The following is a 27447-nucleotide window of genomic DNA, read 5'->3' on the forward strand; positions in this document are numbered from 1 at the left end:
ATTACTGCAGAAGCTGCACCGATCCGTCTGTCAATCTCCCGTTCCATCCTTCCCTCACTCGTGAACAAGACCCCTAGATACTTAAACTCCTCCACTTGAGGCAGGCACTCTCCACCAACCTGAAGTGGGCAAGCCACCCTTTTCCGACTGAGGACCATGGCCTCAGATTTGGAGGTACTGATTTTCATCCCCACCGCTTCACACTCGGCTGCAAACCGTCCCAGTGCATGCTGAAGGTCCTTCTGTAGGTTTTAATTCCAACACTGTTCCTGGAGAACTTCCCTTCTGTAGGTTTTAATTCCAACACTGTTCCTGGAGAACTTCCCTTCTGTAGGTTTTAATTCCAACACTTTTCCTGGAGAACTACCCTTCTGTAGGTTTTAATTCCAACACTGTTCCTGGAGAACTTCCCTTCCGTAGGTTTTAATTCCAACACTTTTCCTAGAGAACTACCCTTCTGTAGGTTTTAATTCCAACACTGTTCCTGGAGAACTTCCCTTCTGTAGGTTTTAATTCCAACACTTTTCCTGGAGAACTACCCTTCTGTAGGTTTTAATTCCAACACTTTTCCTGGAGAACTACCCTTCTGTAGGTTTTAATTCCAATACTGTTCCTGGAGAACTTCCCTTCTGTAGGTTTTAATTCCAACACTTTTCCTGGAGAACTACCCTTCTGTAGGTTTTAATTCCAACAATATTCCTGGAGAACTACCCTTCTGTAGGTCTTAACTTTAACCCAGTTCTCCCAACATGATGGTAGCTAACGAGGAACCAGGTCAGAAAGCCTTTACAGTTACAAGATTAAAGGATTTGTCGGCTAACTTCCATCCATTTTCTGAAAAGGTATTTGGAGAGTGACCCCGTTTACATGTTTGGCTCTGTATTCCAGCACTATGTATTTTAAATGATAAAACTGTTATCTGGTGAAAGCGCAGACTGACAGCCTTCATTTTGGGTTATTTTCATCCATATCGCATGAACCACTTTAGAAGAACAGCACGTCTTGTACATGGTCCACCCATTTTACAGTGAGTATCCGGACAGTTTGATAATATACACCATGTGAAGTACTAGGTCACACATTCTCGGTATAAAATGATTGCCTTAAGTCAGCGATCATCCCGGATGATATTCTCCCAGGCCTGCACTGCAGCTATCTTCAGCTTCTTGCTTGTTTCTGGGCCATTTTCACTTCAAGTCTTGACGCGTGTTGGATCAACATCTCAATGTCTTGAAAAGACATCTTGAGGTTATTTAGCAGCCAGCATGCACACTTGGTGCTGGACCAATGACAGAAGTTATCTGGGCACCATAAAACGTGGTTAACGGTGAGGGTTGCTTCCTGGATGAGTAAGGTAGGAAGGATAGACTACTTAGAACTGCCGCCTGTGAGACCCCTGCTATGGAGGTGTATGGGGGGGGGGACTGTTTACGGTGGAGTTGTGAAGGAAACTTGTGATAGTTCCTGCTGGGAAGTTGGAGTATGAGAGCCTCCAGGATAGCCTATAGTGCATTATCTTTATCTAGTTTAAAGAGGTCATGTAGGGCGAATTCTATGTTTTGAAGAGTTCTTAAAACATCCTAATATATGATCTGTGGCTAATGAATTCTTTCTCAATCCATCTACATGAATGCTGAGTCTTTGGGTGACAATTACTTCAAAGACATTTGTAGCCTCCAGTATTTATACTTGGGACATCACTTCACAACAGGAAGTAAAAACTTGTTAAATAACACAGGGAGAATACTGCCACCTATGGACAAACTGGAAAACAGCAAAAAAAGTAAACTAATAAAAAAGCTCTCTATCAGAAAGACCTGTATTAAAAGTTAGTGTTTTCAAAAATGCTACACAATTGCAATCAAATGAAGGAATTGAGATTATTTGCTGGTTGCTTTAGGAATTGTTTATAATATATCATTATTCCATATAAGTCAAGAAAAAATACTACTTTAAACATTAAGCACAATATATACAGTCGACCCTGCTGATCGCTGAATTTATATGCGGACAAAATAAAGCTATATAAATGTAAAGATGTTAGCTATTGACATATACTTTCACCCAGTAACACAAAGTGAGTTTATATATTATTTCTATCGTGAATAGGCAAGTGTTCATTTGCAAATTCCTGACAAGATACATTGCCACTTTACAAAGAACATACAGTAGCAGAACGGTCTCATTGGAGGAGTGCAAATTCACAGCATGACACAATCTCACTTTGATGTGTTCATCAATAACAATTCAATTGTTATAGCAATGCCATCCGATAATATTTTACAGCTGTCCACCTAGAAGCGCAATTTTGATTTCGCTGCTACACTTCATAATACCTTTAATGAATAAGCAATAATGAACTGAATACAAATTAAAAACAAATCACATATAAGCATTACAATATTTACACATTTATAACATTTAAAATAATGTAGAAACATGTATGAACTTACATGATGCCTTATTCATCAAGGTTATACTGTAATAAAGTTTTAAATGATTAACTCCCCGGCCAATTGGAAAATATACTAAAGATCAAACAGCTGCAATAGGATTGTTTGTTTGTTCCACTTTTCTTGAATAAATGTTTAGCAAACTCACAATCCTATCTATCGCTGCTGGTTGCCTCACACTTATACCGTGAATGCATCTCTGCACCATTACGTTCCATCTCAACACTATTACGTTCCAACTCTACACCACTGAGTAAACTTACAATCCAATCGCAAGCTGGTTAAACTACTTTTATGTGATGTGTAATTCCTACTGGAGTCTAGTGAAAGCTCATTCCCAAACAAACACTTCTTTTACCACAGGCGTTTAAGGGTAACTGTTGGAAACCAAATCGCAAAGATGATCACTTGATTTGCTTAAGTGTTCCCTGTTCAAAAGGGCTTTTCCCAAGTGAGGATATCTAATAGCCATCTCAGTAGTGGTTGCAAAGGCTTACTACTAACAGATTGGAAAAGTCTTGAAAAAATACAGGTATGGTATTTATGTTCGTGTAGTACATGATTAATCAACCAATCAATGTTCTTGCAAAAACAAAATCTATTCACATTTTTCAATTTGCTGTTTCCACATAAGGCAACTGCCTGCTTCAATAGGATGAGTTTGTTCAACATTGGGGCATAAAGCTGAACCAAATTCAGGGTCGCCTTGCAAAGGTAACCTTGAATTTGTCATTTTACTCAACAAAGCTTTTTCAAATATGTCTTACTTTTGGGAAAGTTTGTTGAGTGCTCAATTTACTAAAGCTTATAGAATAACACTGAAAAAAGCAATTGATTAATTTGGCTAATTTCAATGGATTCTCTCTCCATCAAAGTAGTGTTTGGTGGTGGGAAACTGTTTGCTTGCAAGTTAACACACTGTGTCATTGTTTTGACAGCCATTTTGATGTCTTGAGCAATCAGACATTTCAGAGACACCGCAGTACAGACCAGTGCTGCTCATCCCTGTCCTCAAAGAGCAACTGTCCTGCAGGTTTTCTTCCCAACCCTGGAAACCTGATTTGTATAATTAGATGAAAAGCTAAATCTGGTTAATAACTGCGGCTGGAGGAAAAAACCTACAGGATGTGCTGGAAATGGGTATGGCAGCAATGGTATCCATCATGTTACAACCCTGCCCGCAGCCAACTCCTGGGTTTTGAATTGCATATTGACTCTTCGTTGGTAACATTTCGTACATCTGTGGTACAGTGGTGGGGGCCAGGGCGGAAACCCTATCCTGCTATGCCCCCGCGGTAATCCGAACCTGGTTCAACTCAACATCCTGCTTTCAGAGTAGGGACAGCGACGCCCCCTCTTTCAGCACGGCCCACATCTTGTTTGTACAGTCCAGGGAACGTCGAAGATGAGGTGCGAGAGACAAGCGTGATGTTGATGTTGATGAGGCGCGTCGAAGTTGATGGTTGAGAGGAGGAATAGTGAGAACTGCACAGGAAGCAGTCCTCTCTTCAGTCAACACATTCCTATTGTCTACATCTTTTGGATCTCAAAGAGACGTACGTCCGTATCATACCAGATGGGCGGGTCCACATTGCTGTAAAGAAAGAATGGTTTACATGCTGATCTGGTATGAATCATAGAATGTAAAATAATCATAGAATGGTTCACATAAAAACGATAACAATCCAGAAGAAGAGCACAGACATGAAATCCCTCCAAAATCCTAAACATGACAGACACAGGACTTCAGCTCCCATCATGCCCTACTCACCGCAGGTAGACAACTCCCCACATGTAGGTGCGGAACCACATAGCCGTGCCAGCATTGGCCTGGTACTTCCTGATGAGGATGGGATGCGGGACAGGAAGGAGTCCCACCAGGGTGCCGTGCTGGAGGAACTTCAGGATCTCAGACTCATCTGTCAAGCCCCTGAGACAAAGGAGAAATTAAAAGTTGTTACAGTGATGACAAATCACTAGTCTATTTTTCTCTTTGGCTCCACGCACATAAAAGAGACATTAAAACCATCAGTCATTATGGCATTTCTTCTAAAAAAATATGTTGTGTTTTGTTCGGAGGTGTGGTCAGTAGTGTGGGTAAAAATAATAATTCATCACCACTTCCCATAAGTTACCATCTGAAGACCTATATGACCAGTGATGTGTGACCTACTTGTCGATGCATATCTTCTCAACCTGAGGGACCAGGACTTGCAGCAAACGCATTATGGTCTGTAGAGGTAGCTTACACTTCCAGGACAGGACCTGAGGGAGAAGGAAGGGACCAAGCCCTCTCTTTTCAGTTGATATTGTTTTACAATACTATAGGCTGACTAACACTTCCTAGAAAGATCTGAATGAAGACAGAGGAAGTACACAGGAGTGTTAATGAGGAATGCAGCCTCCATCAAAGGTACAGAATGTCAAGTCCATTACAATCTGTGTTTCTAATGGATCAGTGGGGGTGAGTGTGTCAAACAACTATCAAGAACCTTTTGACATAAATCAATGGCTGAAGATGATGAAGATGATGAAAAATAAACAGCATATCATATTTTAAACTACTTTTAATAGTTGTGTCAACACATTTGGTTCTAATAGTTGTTTAAATACATTTCTTTTTAATAGTTGTCTCAATACATATGGTTTTTATCGTTGTTTCATAACATTTGTTTTTAAATGTTGTTTCAATACATGTTTTAAAATACATGTTGTTTAATAACATTTGCGCTCGCGTTGGCTGAGCGGCCTTCACTTGTTTTCACATGACAGTAATCCTACTCACCCAGTCTGGCGTGGGGACCCAGTGCGACTGCGAGTTACAGGAAATGGTGGACGACGCATTGGACATGCGCCTCCTCTCCATCTCTGCCTCGGTGTAGAAAACATCCTGAAGAGACAAAACACTGGTGACTCGCACGCACAAAGACAATCGCACGCGGTCACGCGGTCACGCGGTCACGCTCAGCGACGCGCACACCAAGTCTAATCACCTCGTTGTCCCGTCCCGACACGGACTCCGTGTCGCTGGCCCCTGCCGCGGAGCTCTGCTCCGTCTGGGGGCCCGGATGGGAGGCGCACAGAGAGTCCATCTTAGACACGGTGACCATGGTTCCGTCCTCAGACACCTGGGACTTCTCTGTCAGCTTGTCGATGGCTGCAGGCAGGAAAGACGCTGTGAGTCACTCCTTACCGGACGCTGAGACAAACCTGCGTGAACGTTCGTTGTTTCCGTTTAAAGTGTCCGCAGGGGACAAGATGGGATCAAACGCGTGGCCTAACAACCGACCTGGGGTTTGGGCTTTTTGAGATTATTTTTTTTTTTAACAAAAGCCCAGATGATGTAATTGTCTAGAGCTTTTAGATTTAGACTGTCGGACAAGGGCGTTTGGGTGCCGTTGTTACGGCGATTTGCTTTGGGGCTTCTGGATCCTCTTTAGGAAAAAGGAACGCGGTCAACACCCAGGCCCATTTCAGATCTTAGGATTGGAAGATGCGGGGCGCTTTTCCATAGACCAGGTTTGCCTCGTTTACTATAACCTCTTTAGGATGGCCACGCAGTCGGAATCCTTGCGATGTCCAGATGACAGTTAGAGAGCTCGGTACCTGGTATAGCGACCAGGCTGGTCTTCAGTGTTCCTGGCTCAGCGGGGACGGCCGGACGGGAGCCCTCCATGGACACCGTTTCCTGGGAGCTGGTCCGGGAGATGCCGGTGATAGCGTCCGGCGACTTCTTCTTCCTCTGCAGGGCCTTCTGGATGGAGACAGGGTCCGACTGCAGGTTGGCCAGCTGGTGGAACACGTTGCGTTTGCGGATAATGGCGTAGACTAGGTTGCAGTTGCCTGGGGAAGCAAATGTGCAGATTGGAGACGAAGCGATAACGATGCTTTGATGGATATGACACGTGTGGATAATGATTCGACAGATCGAACTCACACAAAGGTTCAGTCAGTATTTAGTGACAGAGCAGATGATTGAAGAGCTGAAGGTACAGTACATTATTGAGGGGAACAGGCAGGAGAGTTAAGGAGACAAGGCTCAGTCCTTAAACTAAGCCTCTGTAGACCAAACTCGGCCACACTATTAATTCACCAGACTCATAAAGCAGATGCTCCTGGCATTGCCATTTTGGTCATTTAGCAGACGCCCTTTTCACAGATGCCCTTTCCACAACCCAGTAATATTGAGTATACTCAATGAAGCAGCTATCAGCTCATGAAGTTTCTCGAAAAACCAAATTACAAAGGGGAAAAACAGACCCATGACGTTCCACAGAGGCATACGTGTAAATGAATTCGAGACCGGCAGGCCGGGTGAAGTCCGGTTTGCTCACCGTCAAACTGGTACTGGATGATGTTGTTAAAGGCCTCGAGCAGGAAGAAGACAAGATGGTGGTTCTGAGAGGCGGAAAAGAGGAACCAGTGGGTGGAGAATGCCTCCAGGAGGTGGAGCAGCTTGTTGGCGGCCACCATGGAGATGCTCTTCAGGTAGGGAGACACTGAGGAAAGGGAGGGTGGAGTCACCACCTGGGGATGTGCCCTGGCATTTTGCACAGTCGTATTCCTTTTTGCAACACCGAAACTCTGTACAGGTATTTGTGTCTACTGCACAGAGACAATAGAGCCCTGTGCGGCACATGAACGGTGATAATTATTTCGTTTAATTCCCAAAACTAAATAAAATGACTGACATCAAAGATATCCTTAGGGGCAAAATAAAACCCAATTATTAAAATACTGTGATAAAATACTATTCCAACATTTCAGGCTATTACAAATATTACGGTCATGTGCATATTTAACCAGCAGGGAGAACCGGAGCAGCGCCACTCACCATTCACTACAATGGTGAGCAAACAGTCAAATAGAGGTTGTAGACGCTGGTGACCGCTGGTGATAATCTTGTGGAAAACCTGGTGATCACACATAAATACAGATCTCTACGTCCGTGCAATCTCATTCAAGGCTAAACGGTTCATTATGTCATTACCGTGAGACTCTTCTGGAAATATAGGTCAAAATATAGGTCAAAATACAAGTCAAAATACAAGTCAAAATATAGGCCAGAATTTAGGTCAGAATATACAGTGGGGAGAACAAGTATTTCATACACTGCCGATTTTGCAGGTTTTCCCACTTACAAAGCATGTAGAAGTCTGTCATTTTTATCATAGGTACACTAAAATCCAGAAAATCACATTGTATGATTTTTAAGTAATTAATTTGCATTTTATTGCATGACATAAGTATTTGATACATCAGAAAAGCAGAACTTAATATTTGGTACAGAAACCATTGTCTGCAATTATAGAGATCATATGTTTCCTGTAGTTCTTGACCAGGTTTGCACACACTGCAGCAGGGATTTGGGCCCACTCCTCCATACAAACCTTCTCCAGATCCTTCAGGTTTCGGGGCTGTCGCTCGGCAGCTCCCTCCAAAGATTTTCTATTGGGTTCAGGTCTGGAGACTGGCTAGGCCACTCCAGGACCTTGAGATGAGTCTTACGGAGCCACTCCTTAGTTACCCTGGCTGTGTGTTTCGGGTCGTTGTCATGCTGGAAGACCCAGCCACGACCCATCTTCAATGCTCTTACTGAGGGAAGGAGGTTGTTGGCCAAGATCTCGCGATACATGGCCCCATCCATCCTCCCCTCAATACGGTGCAGTCGTCCTGTCCCCTTTGCAGAAAAGCATCCCCAAAGTATGATGTTTCCACCTCCATGCTTCACGATTGGGATGGTTCTGTTGTTCTTGGGGTTGTACTCATCCTTTCTCCAAACACGGCGAGTGGAGTTTAAACCAAAAGCTCTATTTTTGTCTCATCAGACCCCATGACCTTCTCCCATTCCTCCTCTGGATCATCCAGATGGTCATTGGCAAACTTCAGACGTGCCTGGACATGCGCTGGCTTGAGCAGGGGGACCTTGCATGCACTGCAGGATTCTAATCCATGACGGCATTGTGTGTTACTAATGGTTTTCTTTGAGACTGTGGTCCTGCCGTGTAGTTCTGGGCTGATCCCTCACCTTCCTCATGATCATTGATGCCCCACAAAGTGAGATCTTGCATGGAGCCCCAGACCGAGGGAGATTGACCGTCATGTTGAACTTCTTCCATTTTCGAATAATTGCGCCAACAGTTGTTGCCTTCTCACCAAGCTGCTTGCCTATTGTCCTGTAGCCCATCCCAGCCTTGTGCAGGTCTACAATTGTATCCCTGATATCCTTACACAGCTCTCTGGTCTTGGCCATTGTGGAGAGGTTGGAGTCTGTTTGATTGAGTGTGTGGACAGGTGTCTTTTATACAGGTAACAAGTTCAAACAGGTGCAGTTAATACAGGTAATGAGTGGAGAACAGGAGGGCTTCTTAAAGAAAAACGAACAGGTCTGTGAGAGACGGAATTCTTACTGGTTGGTAGGTGATCAAATACTTATGTCATGCAATAAAATGCAAATTAATTACTTAAAAATCATACAATGTGATTTTCTGGATTTTTTAAGTGTACCTATGATAAAAATTACAGACCTCTACATGCCTTGTAAGTAGGAAAACCTGCAAAATCGGTAGTGTATCAAATACTTGTTCTCCCCACTGTAGGTCAAAATATATGTCAGAACGCAAAACAGACACTAGCAAACACCAGCAAACAGACACTATCGCATTGTCTCTCTGAGATAGGACTGTGGTTGGGTGTGGTTACTGTGGTTACTGTGGTTGGGTGTGGTTACTGTGGTTACTGTGGTTACTGTGGTTGGGTGTGGTTACTGTGGTTACTGTGGTTGGGTGTGGTTACTGTGGTTACTGTGGTTGGGTGTGGTCTAGGCGGCGCGGTCTCACCACTATCAGCAGGTCGGCGTGGGTTCCCGTGAACACCGGGATGTCCATGGGCACGTGGACCGAGTAGGGCTTGTTGAGACGCACGCCGAAGTTCCGCTCTCCACTCAGAAGTAGCAGGATGAAGACACCAATGTGCATGAGGCCAACGCGGGCTGCAGCAGGCACACACACACACACGCACGTCTCCACGTGAGGCCAAGGTCTATGTTCATCAAGTAGATATTCAGGCATTAACAGATATAGAATCTCTGAACCCCCTTACAAACAATGCTCAGACTGTGACATCGTTCAGATGGAAGATAATAAATATCCGCGTCTGTGTGTGTGTGTGTCTGTGTGTGTGTCAATACACTGTACTCACACTGATCGGCCCGGGCATCGTTCAGGTAGAAGAGTATAGGGACCAGTATGTCCAGCACATCACTGCTCTTCAATACAAAGAACAGGAACTTCTGCAATAGAGACAACGGCCACATGTTTTTTTTTTCTCACTGTTGTTTACGCACAGTATCCATCGTGTTGATGGCGGCAGTTTTATTACGAATACTGAATAGATTGTCACTGAAGATCTTATCGCAGCTACCACATATACTGTGAGTACTGCAAATATTCAGGCTTTTTTAGTTCAGGAAGAAGAGGTGCCTGCGGTGAACACAGTGGATGTCAGGAGGTCCTGCACAGTGGCCTCCTACAGGCCGGGTCCTACATCTGTTTGGGCTTCATAACCTCTCCTATAGTTAGGCACAACATCAGACCAGGAATAACCCTGCTCTCCTACCTTATGTGATCGCTAATACAGTATTATATATGACCTTATTGAAGTCACAGAGCTTCCAGAAGAGCACCAACAGCTCCTGGTGGAACTGGATCTTCTTGGTGGAGTTGGGTAGGTAGGTCTGCATGAGAGGGTTTACTAACAGGCGAGCCAGTCCCTTCAACACAAAGTCATAGTCCTGGAGAGGGGGGTGACAACCAGAGTCATTTGCATGTGTTAACGTGCCCTTTGACAAGGACGTGTGTGAACAGGACAACAAGAAGACAACCACCAAGATGTAGTCCTACAGAGGTCAAAAGAGCAAACCTTCACAGCCCTCCATTCTAATCTGGACCTCCATGCCATCGGGATGGTTTTAAACCTGGGGAACCAGGTGATTGCTACTCATTATCAGGTAGAACAGAAAGCCAGCAGGAGTCGGAACGACGTACAGTACGATTTAAATAGATTGGTGTCTTGCAGCTAAATTAGGAAACCTAACTGTGCGTGCCAAATGGCAATACAAGCTTATGTTTTATCATAGATATATATTGCCATTTTGAAATGTGGTTCCAAGCATTTCCCAATCTATGTAGATTGTTTTTGCTCACCAATTAAAATGTTTTGCTCATCAAATTCTATTCTCAATGTTTATTATCTCCAGCTGCATCATGCTGCTTCTTACTGGCATTGGGCCACAGAGCCAATAGCAATGTGTTCCTATTCAGCTTCCCAAAAAACCCAGGAGTCAGGCAGACATGTATTACATTTTTAGAGAGCCATGGCAAGCATTAAAAAATGTTTACAGCAAGCTACCATTTCTGTCTTTCACAAAGTAGCCACTGGATTAGCCAGATTAGCCTTAACTGTAAACCTGAACTGCATTGTCTTTCCATCAAACCTTGTTTGTGCTGATCTCAAATCAAGATCATTATATTTCTTTGTCTTTTTGCATAGCTGACTAATTAGTAATGTACACTGAAGTCAATAAGCACTAGCTAGTTAGTTATTACCAGCCACACAAGCAAGTAACATTTGCTTGCATTAGCTAAAAATCTAGCTACCTATATGAAAAGAAGCTCTCTCATACAGCTCTGATCTGGGGAAAAGACTACTTAATAATGTGCCCCGTTTTGTGCTCCATGTGGATTCACTGCTGCTGGTAATGTGTTTGGCTTTTGACAGTTGCCACGGTGATGTGTGACATGGATGTTTAATAAACATTAATGAGGATAACGTGCATACCCATGGCATCGACTGATCTGTCTATAGAGGTAATAAAGCTAAAAAAGAATCTGAATTTTTCTGTTGTTATTGATTAATGCCTTGTGGGTGATGAAGATGATAATGGACTAACATACTGACTTTACAGGCACTTCAAATGAATGAGACTGAACACCAGACTGAACACCAGACTGAACACCAGTCACACGTGAAACAGCGAACTACATCCCACCGAACTTATCAACACAGTAGTCAGAATGTGCAAATAACACAACAACTGAGAGTACCTCCTCCCTGTGAATCCTCGAAAGGTAGTTGACAAACAGGTTGTCGGGGCCAACACACTGTGAAAGAGAGAGAAAAGAAAATGGAACAGCAAGAGTTATTTTTCAGACACACACATGCTTGCCCCCCCCCCCCCCCCCCAAGTAGACGAGGGTCCCGGTCTTACATCCTGGTCCTCCATGCAGGAGGGCGATGGGGGTCGTTGGGCAGCCCCACCTCCCTCATGCTCCAGGCTGACGATGAGGATCTGCACGGCCTGCTCCACGAGCTGCTCGCGGTAGTCGGAGAAGAGCAGGTGGTTGTACGGGATGCCGTAGCCGACCGGGTCGTAGGCGCACACCACGTTAACCAGGGAGGTGAAGAGCGGCAAGGCGTGCCTGGGGTGCACACAGCCAGATCACCACACTCATTGTGAAGAGGAAAACACACGGTTTGGTGCGTTCGTGTGGGTGTGTTTACGTGTGGTAAACACACGGTTTGGTGTGTTCGTGTGGGTGTGTTTACGTGTGGTAAACACACGGTTTGGTGCGTTCGTGTGGGTGTGTTAACGTGTGGTAAACACACGGTTCGGTGTGTTCGTGTGGGTGTGTTTACGTGTGGTAAACACACGGTTTGGTGCGTTCGTGTGGGTGTGTTTACGTGTGGTAAACACACGGTTTGGTGTGTTCGTGTGGGTGTGTTTACGTGTGGTAAACACACGGTTTGGTGCGTTCGTGTGGGTGTGTTTACGTGTGGTAAACACACGGTTTGGTGTGTTCGTGTGGGTGTGTTTACGTGTGGTAAACACACGGTTTGGTGTGTTCGTGTGGGTGTGTTTACGTGTGGTAAACACACGGTTTGGTGTGTTCGTGTGGGTGTGTTTACGTGTGGAAAACACATGGTTTGGTGTGTTCGTGTGGGTGTGTTTACGTGTGGTAAACACACGGTTTGGTGTGTTCGTGTGGGTGTGTTTACGTGTGGTAAACACACTGTTTGGTGTGTTCGTGTGGGTGTGTTTACGTGTGGTAAACACACGGTTTGGTGTGTTCGTGTGGGTGTGTTTACGTGTGGTAAACACACGGTTTGGTGCGTTCGTGTGGGTGTGTTTACGTGTGGTAAACACACGGTTTGGTGCGTTCGTGTGGGTGTGTTTACGTGTGGTAAACACACGGTTTGGTGCGTTCGTGTGGGTGTGTTTACGTGTGGTAAACACACGGTTTGGTGCGTTCGTGTGGGTGTGTTTACGTGTGGTAAACACACGGTTTGGTGCGTTCGTGTGGGTGTGTTTACGTGTGGTAAACACACGGTTTGGTGCGTTCGTGTGGGTGTGTTTACGTGTGGTAAACACACGGTTTGGTGCGTTCGTGTGGGTGTGTTTACGTGTGGTAAACACACGGTTTGGTGTGTTCGTGTGGGTGTGTTTACGTGTGGTAAACACACGGTTTGGTGCGTTCGTGTGGGTGTGTTTACGTGTGGTAAACACACGGTTTGGTGCGTTCGTGTGGGTGTGTTTACGTGTGGTAAACACACGGTTTGGTGTGTTCGTGTGGGTGTGTTTACGTGTGGTAAACACACGGTTTGGTGTGTTCGTGTGGGTGTGTTTACGTGTGGTAAACACACGGTTTGGTGCGTTCGTGTGGGTGTGTTTACAAGTGGAAAACACACGGTTTGGTGTGTTCGTGTGGGTGTGTTTACGTATGGAAAACACACGGTTTGGTGTGTTCGTGTGGGTGTGTTTACGTGTGGTAAACACACGGTTTGGTGTGTTCGTGTGGGTGTGTTTACGTGTGGTAAACACACGGTTTGGTGTGTTCGTGTGGGTGTGTTTACGTGTGGTAAACACACGGTTTGGTGTGTTCGTGTGGGTGTGTTTACGTGTGGTAAACACACGGTTTGGTGTGTTCGTGTGGGTGTGTTTACGTGTGGTAAACACACGGTTTGGTGTGTTCGTGTGGGTGTGTTTACGTGTGGTAAACACACGGTTTGGTGTGTTCGTGTGGGTGTGTTTACGTGTGGTAAACACACGGTTTGGTGTGTTCGTGTGGGTGTGTTTACGTGTGGTAAACACACGGTTTGGTGTGTTCGTGTGGGTGTGTTTACGTGTGGTAAACACACGGTTTGGTGTGTTCGTGTGGGTGTGTTTACGTGTGGTAAACACATGGTTTGGTGTGTTCGTGTGGGTGTGTTTACGTGTGGTAAACACACGGTTTGGTGTGTTCGTGTGGGTGTGTTTACGTGTGGAAAACACACGGTTTTGGTGCGTTCGTGTGGGTGTGTTTACGTGTGGTAAACACACGGTTTGGTGCGTTCGTGTGGGTGTGTTTACGTGTGGTAAACACACGGTTTGGTGCGTTCGTGTGGGTGTGTTTACGTGTGGTAAACACACGGTTTGGTGCGTTCGTGTGGGTGTGTTTACGTGTGGTAAACACACGGTTTGGTGCGTTCGTGTGGGTGTGTTTACGTGTGGTAAACACACGGTTTGGTGCGTTCGTGTGGGTGTGTTTACGTGTGGTAAACACACGGTTTGGTGCGTTCGTGTGGGTGTGTTTACGTGTGGTAAACACACGGTTTGGTGCGTTCGTGTGGGTGTGTTTACGTGTGGTAAACACACGGTTTGGTGCGTTCGTGTGGGTGTGTTTACGTGTGGTAAACACACGGTTTGGTGCGTTCGTGTGGGTGTGTTTACGTGTGGTAAACACACGGTTTGGTGTGTTCGTGTGGGTGTGTTTACGTGTGGTAAACACACGGTTTGGTGTGTTCGTGTGGGTGTGTTTACGTGTGGTAAACACACGGTTTGGTGCGTTCGTGTGGGTGTGTTTACAAGTGGAAAACACACGGTTTGGTGTGTTCGTGTGGGTGTGTTTACGTATGGAAAACACACGGTTTGGTGTGTTCGTGTGGGTGTGTTTACGTGTGGTAAACACACGGTTTGGTGTGTTCGTGTGGGTGTGTTTACGTATGGAAAACACACGGTTTGGTGTGTTCGTGTGGGTGTGTTTACGTGTGGTAAACACACGGTTTGGTGTGTTCGTGTGGGTGTGTTTACGTGTGGTAAACACACGGTTTGGTGTGTTCGTGTGGGTGTGTTTACGTGTGGTAAACACACGGTTTGGTGTGTTCGTGTGGGTGTGTTTACGTGTGGTAAACACACGGTTTGGTGTGTTCGTGTGGGTGTGTTACGTGTGGTAAACACACGGTTTGGTGTGTTCGTGTGGGTGTGTTTACGTGTGGTAAACACACGGTTTGGTGTGTTCGTGTGGGTGTGTTTACGTGTGGTAAACACACGGTTTGGTGTGTTCGTGTGGGTGTGTTTACGTGTGGTAAACACACGGTTTGGTGTGTTCGTGTGGGTGTGTTTACGTGTGGTAAACACATGGTTTGGTGTGTTCGTGTGGGTGTGTTTACGTGTGGTAAACACACGGTTTGGTGTGTTCGTGTGGGTGTGTTTACGTGTGGAAAACACACGGTTTGGTGCGTTCGTGTGGGTGTGTTTACGTGTGGTAAACACACGGTTTGGTGTGTTAGTGTGGGTGTGTTTACGTGTGGTAAACACACGGTTTGGTGTGTTCGTGTGGGTGTGTTTACGTGTGGTAAACACACGGTTTGGTGTGTTCGTGTGGGTGTGTTTACGTGTGGTAAACACATGGTTTGGTGTGCGTTCGTGTGGGTGTGTTTACGTGTGGTAAACACACGGTTTGGTGTGTGTTCGTGTGGGTGTGTTTACGTGTGGTAAACACACGGTTCGGTGTGTTCGTGTGGGTGTGTTTACGTGTGGAAAACACACGGTTTGGTGCGTTCGTGTGGGTGTGTTTACGTGTGGAAAACACACGGTTTGGTGTGTGTTCGTGTGGGTGTGTTTACGTGTGGAAAACACATGGTTTGGTGTGTGTTCGTGTGGGTGTGTTTACGTGTGGTAAACACATGGTTTGGTGTGTGTTCGTGTGGGTGTGTTTACGTGTGGAAAACACATGGTTTGGTGTGTGTTTTTGTGGATGTGTTTACGTGTGGAAAACACACAGTTTGTTGTGTTTACGCGTGCGTGTGTTCGCGTGTGCGCGCCTGCCTTACCTGTTTTCCGTGGAGCAGAAAAAGGTGACCCACGGGTTGAGGATGTTGTTATCCGAAGTGGGCGGGAGGTACATGGCCTCGGAGAAACACGTCAGCAGCAGCCTCAGCAGCTCCGTCCTGCCGGGACGTGGTGACACGAAGAAAGAAAGAGGCGTTCACTGTGGGAGGCAAGGTTCATGGAAACACCGAGATCAACACTGGCACACGTAGCGCTGGGTGACTCACCTGTTGAGGTCGTGGATATAGTTGAGCGGGGGCGACTGGGCAAACCCCACCCCAGCCTCCCAGATGTACTCACAGCTGTCTATGGTCTGCATGTCCTCCGCCGCGTCCTGTGGGACACACGTCACTATGAGAACATCGAACCCATCAGGAGGGCTGAAGCGAAAGCCTCTAGACCCCCGAAGCTCTTCAAAAGATCCCCTCAGACGGCGGCAACTCCCGAGCACGCACATTGGTACATTCAATACGGCCGCCCGAACAAACACTGCCCTAGGAATTTCTGTTCTAGTAGTTCTATTGAAAATGGTCGACTATCTGTGAATTAAAGCCAAAATGTTGCAATCTACTTGACCGGATCAGACCGGATCACTCACTGGCCCTCTTCGGTGGCTGTGCACAGTGAAGTCGGGACAGAAGAGCAGGTCGGCGATGGCCAGGAGGAGAGATTCAGCCAGCGGACGAGCTCCTTCATCGTCATCCATCTCATCCGTCTGTGAGGGAGGACGGGGGGTCGGGGGCGGGGGGGGGTGGGGGGGGTTTAATTAGTAGCAGCATTCACCCGGATCCCTATGAATATATAATAATACACAACACATGCTAATATGCTGTACATAGTCTAGTCTTATAGGCTCTCACAAACAGAATAAAAAGGTACATAATAATAAAGTACACAACATTCATAAATGTATGTCTTTTTTATCTCTTCTGTCCTGTGTTTTTTTGGTTTTATAGCTGGAGTACTTAGTACTGTTTGTTAAGCACTGGTTACAGGCTTATTGGTCATCTGTTTAAACCATTAAAAGGTGCTTTGCTATTCATGCGTAGCGGAATGACTTTGGCTTCCCCCCAGTTCCGGGGGGGACGACACTCCTTCCTCTGGCTTATATAAAACATTTGGCAAATAGGACATGAAATATCGTCTGTTTCAACCCCAGAAACTTACCATTCAGGCTGTTCGTCTCAGGTGGTTTATTCTTACAGATGGATAATAATGTTTTTACTCTTCACTTCTTCCACACTGACTTTTTAATATACTGTGCTTGTCGTCATGCAAGAATACGATTGCCCAGCCTAAAGTTTAGTGTTTGCAATTAAATGCTTGCCAAAGTATCCTAAAATTCCGCCGTGTGAGGAAATACAATTCAAATGAAGACTTAGGATGTTATTTCCTCTCATCATCCCAAGGAGGAAGGAACCAATCTTGTAATCAAGAGAGGTAAAAAAATTCAACTAAGGTATTTGATATTCTCTCATTAACATGCCAAATTACTGGACTGCCTTAATTAGGCACTCGCTGGGTGACAACTGTCAGGGACGACATAGACTTTTCTAATAAGGAACAATAACTTTCCTTTTCACTTTTATGCCCAAATGAACACAAACTTGGTGTCCTATGGGTAAAACATACCATGCTGGAATTAATAAACAACTTATTGAAATGTATGTGGGTTTTTTTCTGGTTTACTGACAGAAGCCAATTTCCTTCCACATATTCGCCAGGATCCCGCAGTGACATTTCAGACTCATTCACATTCAGATTCAGATTACAAATTAACAGGCTGGCATTTTTACTGATATCCAGCATGAAGTGTTTGTGGAATGAGAAATTAGTACAATCTCTTTAGCCTGGATCAAAATCTGTATAGCCAAAAACAATTAAATGAATGGGCTATATAGCACGATCAGATCTGGGACCATGCTTGAATTTGTTGAATATGGGACAAAACACTGGTGCTTGCAGCAGTTATGTGGGTGTTAGCTTTTAATAAGGGTTTATCATTCAAAATGTAATTACGGGCAATATTTTAGTAGTGCAAAAGCATTGTGCCAAGTGCAAAGAACACTGTAAACCTTAATACAATCTCCAACTATGGTTTTATTATAAATGTGTCCTCAGAAGTGTGCGTTATTATGGACATTATTGATGAAAAGATTACAAGTTCGGTCAAACTGAGAGATCATAAGGCTATGGCGTTCTATGCATTGATGCACTAGCTTAGGGTGAGACTACAACCACGTCCCTCCAATTTAAGAGTACGCATCATCAGGCTGTTGAATAAAAAATCTCACAACAATCCCATTTGGCTATGGATCTGACCATCTGTAAGAAACAACACTTCTGTAGCCAAATGTCATCATGACCAATTTCGACCCAAAGTTGGCCATTAAATGTCAGTCTTGATTTGCCCCTAAGGATTAAATGTTTAAAAAAATCTTTATGTTTAAATTAAAAACTCCCTTTAAAATGTCCATGAATTGCAAACCACATAACAAATCGCTTTATCTTCTGATGTGGGATTATTCCCCTGCGTTAGTAAATCATCACAAATAATGCTTTGGAATCCGTACTGTGTTTTAGCGTAAAGTGTGTAATCCATACTGTGTTTTAGCTTAAAGTGTGTAATCCGTACTGTGTCTTAGCGTAAAGTGTGTAATCCGTACTGTGTCTTAGCGTAAAGTTTGGAATCCGTACTGTGTCTTAGCGTAAAGTGTGGAATCCATACTGTGTTTTAACGTAAAGTGTGTAATCCGTACTGTGTTTTAGAGTAAAGTGTGTAATCCGTACTGTGTTTTAACGTAAAGTGTGTAATCCGTACTGTGTTTTAGAGTAAAGTGTGTAATCCGTACTGTCTTAGCGTAAAGTGTGGAATCCGTAATGTGTCTTAGCGGAAAGTATGAAATCCGTACTGTGTCTTAGCGTTAAGTGTGGAATCCATACTGTGTTTTAGAGTAAAGTGTGTAATCCGTACTGTGTCTTAGCGTAAAGTGTGGAATCCGTACTGTGTCTTAGCGTAAAGTGTGGAATCCGTACTCTGTTTTAGCGTAAAGTGTGCAATCCATACTGTGTCTTAGCGTAAAGTTTGTAATCCGTACTGTGTCTTAGAGTAAAGTGTGTAATCTGTACTGTGTCTTAGCGTAAAGTGTGGAATCCGTAATGTGTCTTAGCGTAAAGTATGAAATCCGTACTGTGTCTTAGCGTTAAGTGTGGAATCCATACTGTGTTTTAGAGTAAAGTGTGGAATCCGTACTGTGTCTTAGCGTAAAGTGTGGAATCCGTACTCTGTTTTAGCGTAAAGTGTGGAATCCATATTGTGTCTTAGCGTAAAGTGTGTAAACCGTACTGTGTCTTAGAGTAAAGTGTGTAATCTGTACTGTGTCTTAGCGTAAAGTGTGGAATCCGTAATGCGTCTTAGCGTAAAGTATGAAATCCGTACTGTGTCTTAGCGTTAAGTGTGGAATCCGTACTGTGTTTTAGCGTAAAGCGTAGCAACTCCCTAGCCAACTTAAAACACAGCATCCCGTTGAATTTACGACTCCCACACACATCTGCCCACTCACGCCAGCTCTTCCAGCACCCGGCACGGTGGACCAGAAGAAGCCCCTCCAATCTTGATCCTCGAAGATGTAAGGCAGGATGCGGGTCAGCATTCGACTGCAGTTCAGAACGATCTGTTTCTCTTTCTCCGAGGAGCATCCTGACTCCGCTGCCTGCACCAGTTTCTCTACGGCCTAAGGGGGGAGATGGGCATTATGTTGTGAACATCAGGGTGCACTCACATAGACACGAACACAGGTACACATGCATACCGGCCAGCACGCAAAGGTTTTTTTAGACGTGCAGGGAATACTGATGCTGGGTTCTTCTCATCCAGCCAGTTGGGTTCATTTAAATAACATCTGGGTATTTATTTTTCACTTTCAGGCTGTGTTGATATCCATCCCGCGTTGAGCTGTGATGTTTTTTCGTCATGAAATTATTTCCTTATTTTCTAGAGGTGTGGCCTTAAAATAGTAGGGGTGTGGCCTTAATATAGTAGGGGTGTGGCCCTAAACTAGTAGGGGTGTGGCCTTAGATAGTAGGGGAGTAGCCTTAAGATAGTAGGGGTGTTTTACTTAAGATTGAGCCCAACTTTCACCCGCTGGAGCAAATGTCGTAATGTATTAGCAAATTACATTTTAATATAGAATTCGTGACACTGTTTTATATCCAAAAATCTAAATATGATGACTGATTTAGTCTGTGTCTTTAAATTATCATATAAAACAAAAAAGATTAAACAGGATTACTTTTAGTGCCGACAAAAACACAACTATTGGAGTGCCACACCCCTTTCAATCAAGCCTCGTGTCTTTTTAATCTGTCTTTCATATCTCAACAACCCAGCATCAACAACCCACCAACCAGCATCAAAAACCCAGTGCATTTTAAAGAAAACAATCCAACTAAAAGCAACCAAATGCCTAAATACCAGTAATTTGATCATCAGAATTTATCCAACTTTTAGATTAAACAGTATGAGTACAGTATAACAAAATGCAGTTAGCACCTAACCAGGTGCAAATTAAAGGCAAACTCTTGGACTCTTGCACTTGGACAAGCTCTAGAATGTAGTTCAACATTGTTATCTTCCTTTTTGTACCCACTAGAAACAACCCTGAGCTATCAAACATCTGACATTAATCAATATCAAAGGCTTATCTAAGCCCCTCCCCAGCGTTCCATTAGGGAACCCTGACCCAGTAATTTGTCTGTTTTGTTTCTGACAGGCAGCTTAAAAGGAAGCACAGTGTAAGAGACAGGAAGGGAGGGCGCCCTGCTTCTTTCCCTTTCCTCCGAGAGCTGTTCATGCCTCTGCCAGTGGCAGCATGTGCCAGCCAGGTACTCACAGAAAGCTGCAAAGTGTCCTAACAGTATCAATGTAGAATTCACCTGCAATACACTTTCCTTCTGTCTAAGACTAAAAATAATTCTAGATGGAAAATCTCCCTGTCTGGTCAACTTGCTTCCATTCCTTTACAGTTTCGCTTCAGGTTCATCATCGACATCATTTATTATCATTTCACTCTACCTTATAGCAGAGAGTTGCCAGATTGGACGGGGACTCTTCCCGGACTGCTCGGATCTCTGCTGCTGGCACCAGGGCAAAAACATCCTGTACAGTGGTGGCAGTGTCTGCCCAGAACTGGTCCCAGAACGCATCGTCTGTGGCCTCTACTGGCTGTGGGAAATGCATGTATCTGCTTTTAGACTACATTTCCCACCACTCATTGGGCTTCTATGAGATTGCTTCAATCAATGTAATGATAATAACCTATTAAAAAGGGTATATAAACAGCACATGTAGGCCTACAGCAGGGCTATTCAAATCCGGTCCTGGAGGGCCGAAACACTTCTGGTTTTTGGTTCTACCTCCTAGCTGATTGCCTTCACCTGGCATCTCAGGTCTGAATCATTCCCATTTGTTAGCAGAGGATAAAGACAGAAATGTTTCGGCCCTCAAGGACTGGAATTTAATAGTCCTGGCCTATAGTACCATAGAAATTCATAGGGTATTGTATCAAATATCAAATTAGACAACTATAACAATATGTGTTGACAAATATATGAATAAGCATAACATTAAATTAATTACAGTAATAATACAACGATATGTTTACAACAATGTATTTAAATTCTTATTCATGCAAATAGCCAATCTGGATGTCATCTCAACAGAAGTTAGCAGATGGGACAACATGTTGACAATGTAAACATAACATATCCATTCCCAATTGCAGCTAGAGCTATACAACAACAGGGAAATGTGAGCTGGCTGTCTCGCTCCATAATCTCTGCACATCACAGACCACCTGCCGCATCTGGGGGTGGCGGAAGAACGCCCACGTAACTTGATTATTGAATAAGATATGTGATTTTTGATTTATAATTTTTTTTATGAGTATATTAACTTTAAACAGTGAATACTCCACAGGGCAAAATTATTCACTAATTTAAAGGCCTAGAGAAGGGTTATGCCGACGACTACATGATGTGAGAGTGTGGACAGCGACGGAGAGTTGAGGCAATGTATTGATTCACAATGTTTATATAATAGAGAATATAACGCAAAATAACGAGATACATCCCAGAAAAATAATGGCGCTGAATAATATTTGAGGGATTGAAAACGGTGGCAATTGGACGGATCTTATTATAACCTAACAATGATCAAATATGAATGTTTAGACGACATGCAAAAACCTAAACTAGAATGTATACAGATATCTTAATATATGCATTACAAATCGTCGGTGTATTTCCGTGCTGTCCCTGTTTTGATTTGCAATAAAGCCGTTATCCATCATGATGCGCAAGCTAGAGCGCTCATTCTGACGTCGCTATTTTTCCTCATAATATACACACTATATTGTTTATATTTGTCAGCTTTATAAACAACAATTAAAGTACCTGACCTGTGTTTTTGTTGTCAGTTGTATCACTGCTTTCCTGAAGTTCAATTTAGAGTCACTGTTACCCATTTTTATATTCCAGCGTTGTTGCAGCCGTGAATCCCTACTAATCTTGTTCACCTTCTTGCTCCGCTTGAGGCACTCGCGGACACCTTTCACTGTGGTTCGCCTTTACTCAACTTCCGGGTTCTTCAGAAGTACGGTGATAGGCGTGATAGGCCGGCCTAAGGTAAACAATATATATTAAACAAGGCACCCTTCTAACCTCGAACAAGCCAAATATAACACTTTGGTATCTGTTAAAAAAAATTACCTGTTAAAAAAAATACAAAAATAATGAAATACACATTATTAATACAACTTGACAATGGTAACTAATATTTTATAGAAATTGTTATGGCTGTGTTAACTAAATGTATAATAACAATAACTATAACATTTTAAAGTATCCATTAGATCAGTGAAACATTTGTAGATACTGTTTTTTGGAAATAGTAATAAACGGTACTTTACTTTATAACACAGCGACCCCATGTGGTGTCACTTGCCACAGTTCTTTCTGTACTGCGCAGTCGCAGTGCCGTGTAAACAGCAGCGACTGTCACTTGAAAGGAAAAGCAAAGGTTGAGCTACGAGAAACTAGCCACAATAACGATTAGCTACGATAGTGTATATACGTTGGTGTTTCTAATTTAAAAAACGTCCCTCATTTTTAGCGATGCAAATAAACATAGATTGCAAAATATATCCATAATGTGGCCTCAAAAATGCTAAAGGGTTACTATGTATTTTTTTCAATAAAAAAATACATAATTAATTAATTTGACACATTATGCACCGTTCAGTCTAAGCTATTAATTGCTTTTTCTACATAAAATATTCAAAAAAGATTCTACACAATTTTAGAAATATATCAAACAAAATGGAGCACCATTCTGAGGTTGTTTGGTCTACCATGGACGCATTTCGTTATAATTGTTGGTTGTACACTATCATATGCCGTGATACATGAGCTGCAAATGTAATATATCCACTTTGCAACTTCAATATATATATTTTATTTTATTTTTTATTTTTTTTTCAAATTAAATAGTAATTAGATATTCTTGAATTCAGATAACAACATACAACATTGTTTACCATTGTCTAGTCAAAATATGGCATGATTTACTTTGTCATCCTATTGATGTCACAGAGGGCCTTTATTTTGAAAGGAAAACGCTTATTCCACTTTTATGGATGATCTTAGCTAACTTGACATAGGTAGAAGGTTGCAGCTTGCTAGTAAAGATTCAGAGATGTTGGAGCGTGAATACCGGTGAAATGTTACTGAAATTTAGGTTTCAGGAAATACTCGTTTTATTCTTTACCCCATGGTGTATTGTTTAGAAGAATACTCTGTCCTATGAGACGGTGATCTACGCTGAGGATACCTTTCTTTTGGTCAGGGATTTGAGAAAGATAGCTAGCTAGGTTAGCTTAGCAAGCGCGACTGTACAGTTTGGGTCTTAGATACAACGTTAGGTTTCAAAGCTCTACAGTACTGTCATGTAAGGAATGTTTTCTTTTTATCACATTGTATACATTTTAATGTTAGCCAGATAGGTAAAGTTAGATTTATTTTGTCCGTTTACTAACGCATTACTGCATCTAACGTAAGTTTAGTGGGGTAATGCTAACAAAATACCTTGGAAAGCGTTGCTAGCCAAGGTTAGCTGTCATTTTTGTTAGCTAGCTAAAACAAGCTAGTTAGATAACTTCAAGTTAGCTAATATAACGTTAACTATCTAGTTATGGTGTTACTAAAAATGGCATGTGCACCATGATCACGTAATTCACTTTAAGTTGCGACAGCTAGCTGGGAACTGTCATTTTTGGGTGAGGTCTACACAGCCACAGGAAGGGTTTGGTTTTCCTGGGTTTTCTGCTACACCAATTGAGTTGGGCAACTTGTTAGCTAGATATTCTAGGCTACTTGTAGCTGTCAGAACAACGGCCTTAACTATTCTATAAAACCGGTGACATCAGCCTGTTCGGAAGTTACACTGTCGATTCCTATATTTTGCCAGCTAGCTAGGTCCAAAACATTTATTAACTGCGAGTAGCGTACAGTAGTCACTGCAGCCTTTATTTACTACGACACGGTACTAGATTCAAGGCTTGTCATTTAGGGAAATACATTACCGCACTTGACGTGCTGCACTTGACATTCATTGTCACATGTTAACTGAAAACAGGTGAGTTTATTTTTATCTGCATGCGACTTGTCTGATTGGAGATTAAATGTTGCCACTGGTATGTTCATTGTATCTTACATTCTGATGTTTGTGATTCAACCCCATATAAGGAAACGCCAGCGGAGTGCAGGCGATGAGGAGAATGGCCAGCTGGTGCCTCAGGCAAAAAGGTCAAGCAGAGGATCTAATCCCCTCTCTCCTGAGCTGGGCCGGGATGCCTGGGACTCAGAGGTAAGCTCGAGCACCAGCAACAAAGCATTTCAAATGTAAACCTGAGGTTCGTCACTGGAACAGTTCATCTGTTGTTTGTGTTTTTTCATTTTGCAAACCGTCAGTTAGCAATGGTGGCTCTTGCTGTCTTTGGGAATACCCAAATTCCTCATGTCTCATCTTCGCTTCCAGTCGTCCAACAGCGAGACCAGTGCCATTAGCAGTCCAGACAATGCATCGGGGAGCAGCAGCAGTAGCCAGTGTGCCTCGGACAGCCTCGGTGGGGCCCAGCCACGTGTCCCCGGGCCCTGCAGCCCTCTCAGCTCCTGCCTGGCCTCAGAGCTAGCTGGCCCCACAGATTTGGCGTCTTACCACCAAATCAACCGAATCCTGCGAGAGGCCCACTTTGAGAGCCTGCAGTGCCGGGGCAATCCCAGAGACACATGAGGACCCTGTCCATTCCAGAGATGCCTCTCTGGGTCACGGGACGACTGAACCTCACCCTGGGCATGCCCAGTGTTACATGGAGGATTGGTCAATGACTCAGCTCAACAACCCCTTTACATCTCCAGTTCCCATAATACCCAGCTAGCAGCTCCGTGCTGTCTCTGGATGGAGACTAGCTAGTGTCTCCCCGGTGTAGTATCTAAACGTGGCTAACTATTTAGAATTGAGGAAACATGTCTGTCTTGTTAGCAATAATGAAATTTTAGGTCAAATCGGAAATATTCTGACCCGTCGCTCACCTTTTCTTTAGTTTCTGACCAGTCTGGTTTACATGCTGCATAGTGAGTGATCGATGTTTGATGAACACCCATGCTTTTTATTGTCCGGTGTATGTTTATGGAAGTACAAGAGTGAAATTTGAGGGGCAGCAGAAAGATATCCAGTACTTTCTCCAAGGGTCTTCTGTGTAACTAGTTTAGTGTGTATGGGTGGGGCTAACGAGGTAGTATGTTGCTTACGGAATCAGATCTGCACTATGTACAGTATGCAGGTGTACTCAACATGAATCAGTAACAGTGAGGATGTTTGCTTCTATACAGTCACAGGGGGTCGCAACCACAAGTTACCAGGCAGGGTTTTGTTTATTAGGCAATACACAGGAATTCCTGCACGTGTCTGTAAAGCATTTTTGTTTTAAAATGTTTTGTCAGTGTTTCCTACTGAACATGACCCTTGCACATAGTGTAACTTAATCAGGACTATGCCCACCTACCCTAGTAAATGAGTAGGGGACCACAAATGTGACTATTACGCATGTTTATAAATGTACTCTGTTTTGAAGTGCTTGTAGGAAACAGGGTTTTTTGGAGGAGCTTTGCACATGGCTCTTCTAACCAAACACCTCTTTTGAGGAAGGACAAGACATTCCCTTAATCTGTGACTTGTTTGCAGTGTAGTTGACGCCAATAAAACGTTCCTAGCTGCCAAACAAAACACTTGATTCCTGCCGGATGGTTGCTGTATGATGCAGTATCTGTGCACTTGAACATCCAGGCATGGAAAGCACTGACCATAAGGCTGTTTTCTCTGCCCCTTTTCACCCCAATGTTGGATTCGCTACCCTCTTTTGGGTAGCAAGCTCAACAGTTCCTCTCAGTAAAGACTGTGTGTAGTGTTTCAAAAGATATGGTTTATTTTTATATATTTGTTTTGTAATTAGAATTGTACATGACATCTTGTTTGTTTTTTGAAGTTTTGGATTTGGTTTTGTTTTAGTTTTTTAATCCACCTACATTTGAAAAATAAAGCTAGATGTTTTGAAACAGGTTTGTGTTGTATGTTTTTACCTCTGGTGGACATTTCAAGAGAGATGGGGTTCACATGGGACAGGAATGTGCCCCCCACTGCTACACTTTATGACAGAACATTCATATGCTAGACAAATCGCCACAGAAACTGTAGTAATGCCCATGCTTATATACTGCTCCCAGGTAAGCTATAGCAATGCCATAGGCGTGTTTTAAGGTGGTGACACTTAAAATGATGCCACACTTAAAATATTGCTCTCATTGGCAACACCTGTGGTCAAATACTATCTATTCAAATTCCAGACCTGTCAGTCTACTTGTATTATGATACTATGGCACTGTTAACACGATCAGTAGCCTAACACTCCTAAGTGGTTGCTACTTAAAGTCCCCAGGGGGATTTCTGACTTAGGCAGTATGGCCTCTTGTGCACCAGAGGTGTTGAACGGTCAACATTCTAAACTTCACTTAGATGTTTAAGTGCCCCTGAGTGAGTTTAAACTACAAGAGGAATGTAAAAAAAAAAAAAAAATGTTTGGTATGTCGGTGTATATTTTGGTTTCAAAATATCAGAAATAACTGCAGTTATAATTCGCAGGGCACCAAATCTATTGTGATAATCTGTTTAATATGTGTTGGATAATTTGTGCTAGCATATGAATACTTTAAATATCTCTTCTGGATTTTAGGCATTGCTTTTGCCTTTAGAGCCTGCTATTGGTATCAACATGAGGAATAGCGAGAATCAAATTCAAAGCCGCCATTATGAGGCTGAATAATCTAAAATAATTACTTTGACTAAGCCAAACTTCATGCTCACCAGAAACAACAGTTGGGTACATCATTACCAAAGAAGGAAAACACTGGGGAGCTCTGCAAATGCAAACGACTTTACCCGACAAGGACTGATAATGGCTCACCATAATAAAAAACTACAATCGTCCAATGGATCAGAAAAACCAGGATGTGTAGGTGTGGATGTGAGCTGTTACCATCCACACTACCATGCGTTACCATCCACACTACCATCCATTACCATCCACACTACCATGCGTTAACATCCACGCTACCATCCGTTACCATCCACACTACCATGCGTTACCGTCCCTTACCATCCACGCTACCATCCATTACCATCCACACTACCATGCGTTACCATGCGTTACCAACCACACTACCATCCGTTACCAT

The 27447-nt window shown here is 43.5% G+C and overlaps 2 protein-coding genes across 3 annotated transcripts; one reads left to right on the top strand and one right to left on the bottom strand.

The window, feature by feature from the left end:
* Positions 1-1891: 1891 nt before the first annotated feature.
* hid1a (HID1 domain containing a) lies at positions 1892-22279 on the bottom strand. Its single transcript, XM_029123068.2, has 19 exons — positions 22059-22279; positions 20675-20824; positions 19164-19334; positions 16199-16315; positions 15828-15934; positions 15603-15719; positions 11722-11932; positions 11558-11614; positions 10105-10245; positions 9654-9744; positions 9293-9444; positions 7288-7366; positions 6788-6952; positions 6060-6296; positions 5447-5610; positions 5239-5343; positions 4627-4718; positions 4225-4383; positions 1892-4047 (listed from the first exon to the last, which is right to left on the bottom strand). Exons 1-19 carry the CDS (start codon positions 22122-22124, stop codon positions 3984-3986), a joined length of 2445 nt encoding a protein of 814 aa, XP_028978901.2. The 5' UTR covers positions 22125-22279; the 3' UTR covers positions 1892-3983.
* A 1018-nt stretch (positions 22280-23297) lies between these two features.
* LOC117595237 lies at positions 23298-26104 on the top strand. Of its 2 annotated transcripts, none has more exons than XM_034295179.1 (3): positions 23298-23605; positions 24403-24523; positions 24695-26104. In XM_034295179.1, coding segments are annotated over exons 1-3 (378 nt in total). In that variant the 5' UTR covers positions 23298-23603; the 3' UTR covers positions 24950-26104. The 2 variants fall into 2 exon arrangements, with proteins under 2 accessions (XP_034151070.1, XP_034151069.1); XM_034295178.1 differs by having other exon boundaries at positions 23300-24292.
* The last annotated feature ends 1343 nt before the right edge of the window (positions 26105-27447 follow it).

This window comes from Esox lucius, chromosome 11 (genome assembly GCF_011004845.1).
Source record: "Esox lucius isolate fEsoLuc1 chromosome 11, fEsoLuc1.pri, whole genome shotgun sequence".
NCBI classification, from domain to species: domain Eukaryota; kingdom Metazoa; phylum Chordata; class Actinopteri; order Esociformes; family Esocidae; genus Esox; species Esox lucius.

Bases quoted from the DNA above. Each gene is read 5' to 3' on its own strand.
- hid1a (XM_029123068.2), bottom strand. From the start codon at position 22,124: ATGGGTAACAGTGACTCTAAATTGAACTTCAGGAAAGCAGTGATACAA. The intron at 16,316-19,163 runs GTGAGTGGGCAG...CCTCCCTCACAG, and splicing joins CGGGTGCTGGAAGAGCTGGC to ACGGATGAGATGGATGACGA. The intron at 15,935-16,198 runs GTGAGTGATCCG...TGTGTCCCACAG, and splicing joins ACAGCCACCGAAGAGGGCCA to GACGCGGCGGAGGACATGCA.
- LOC117595237 (XM_034295178.1), top strand. The intron at 24,524-24,694 runs GTAAGCTCGAGC...CTTCGCTTCCAG, and splicing joins GGGATGCCTGGGACTCAGAG to TCGTCCAACAGCGAGACCAG.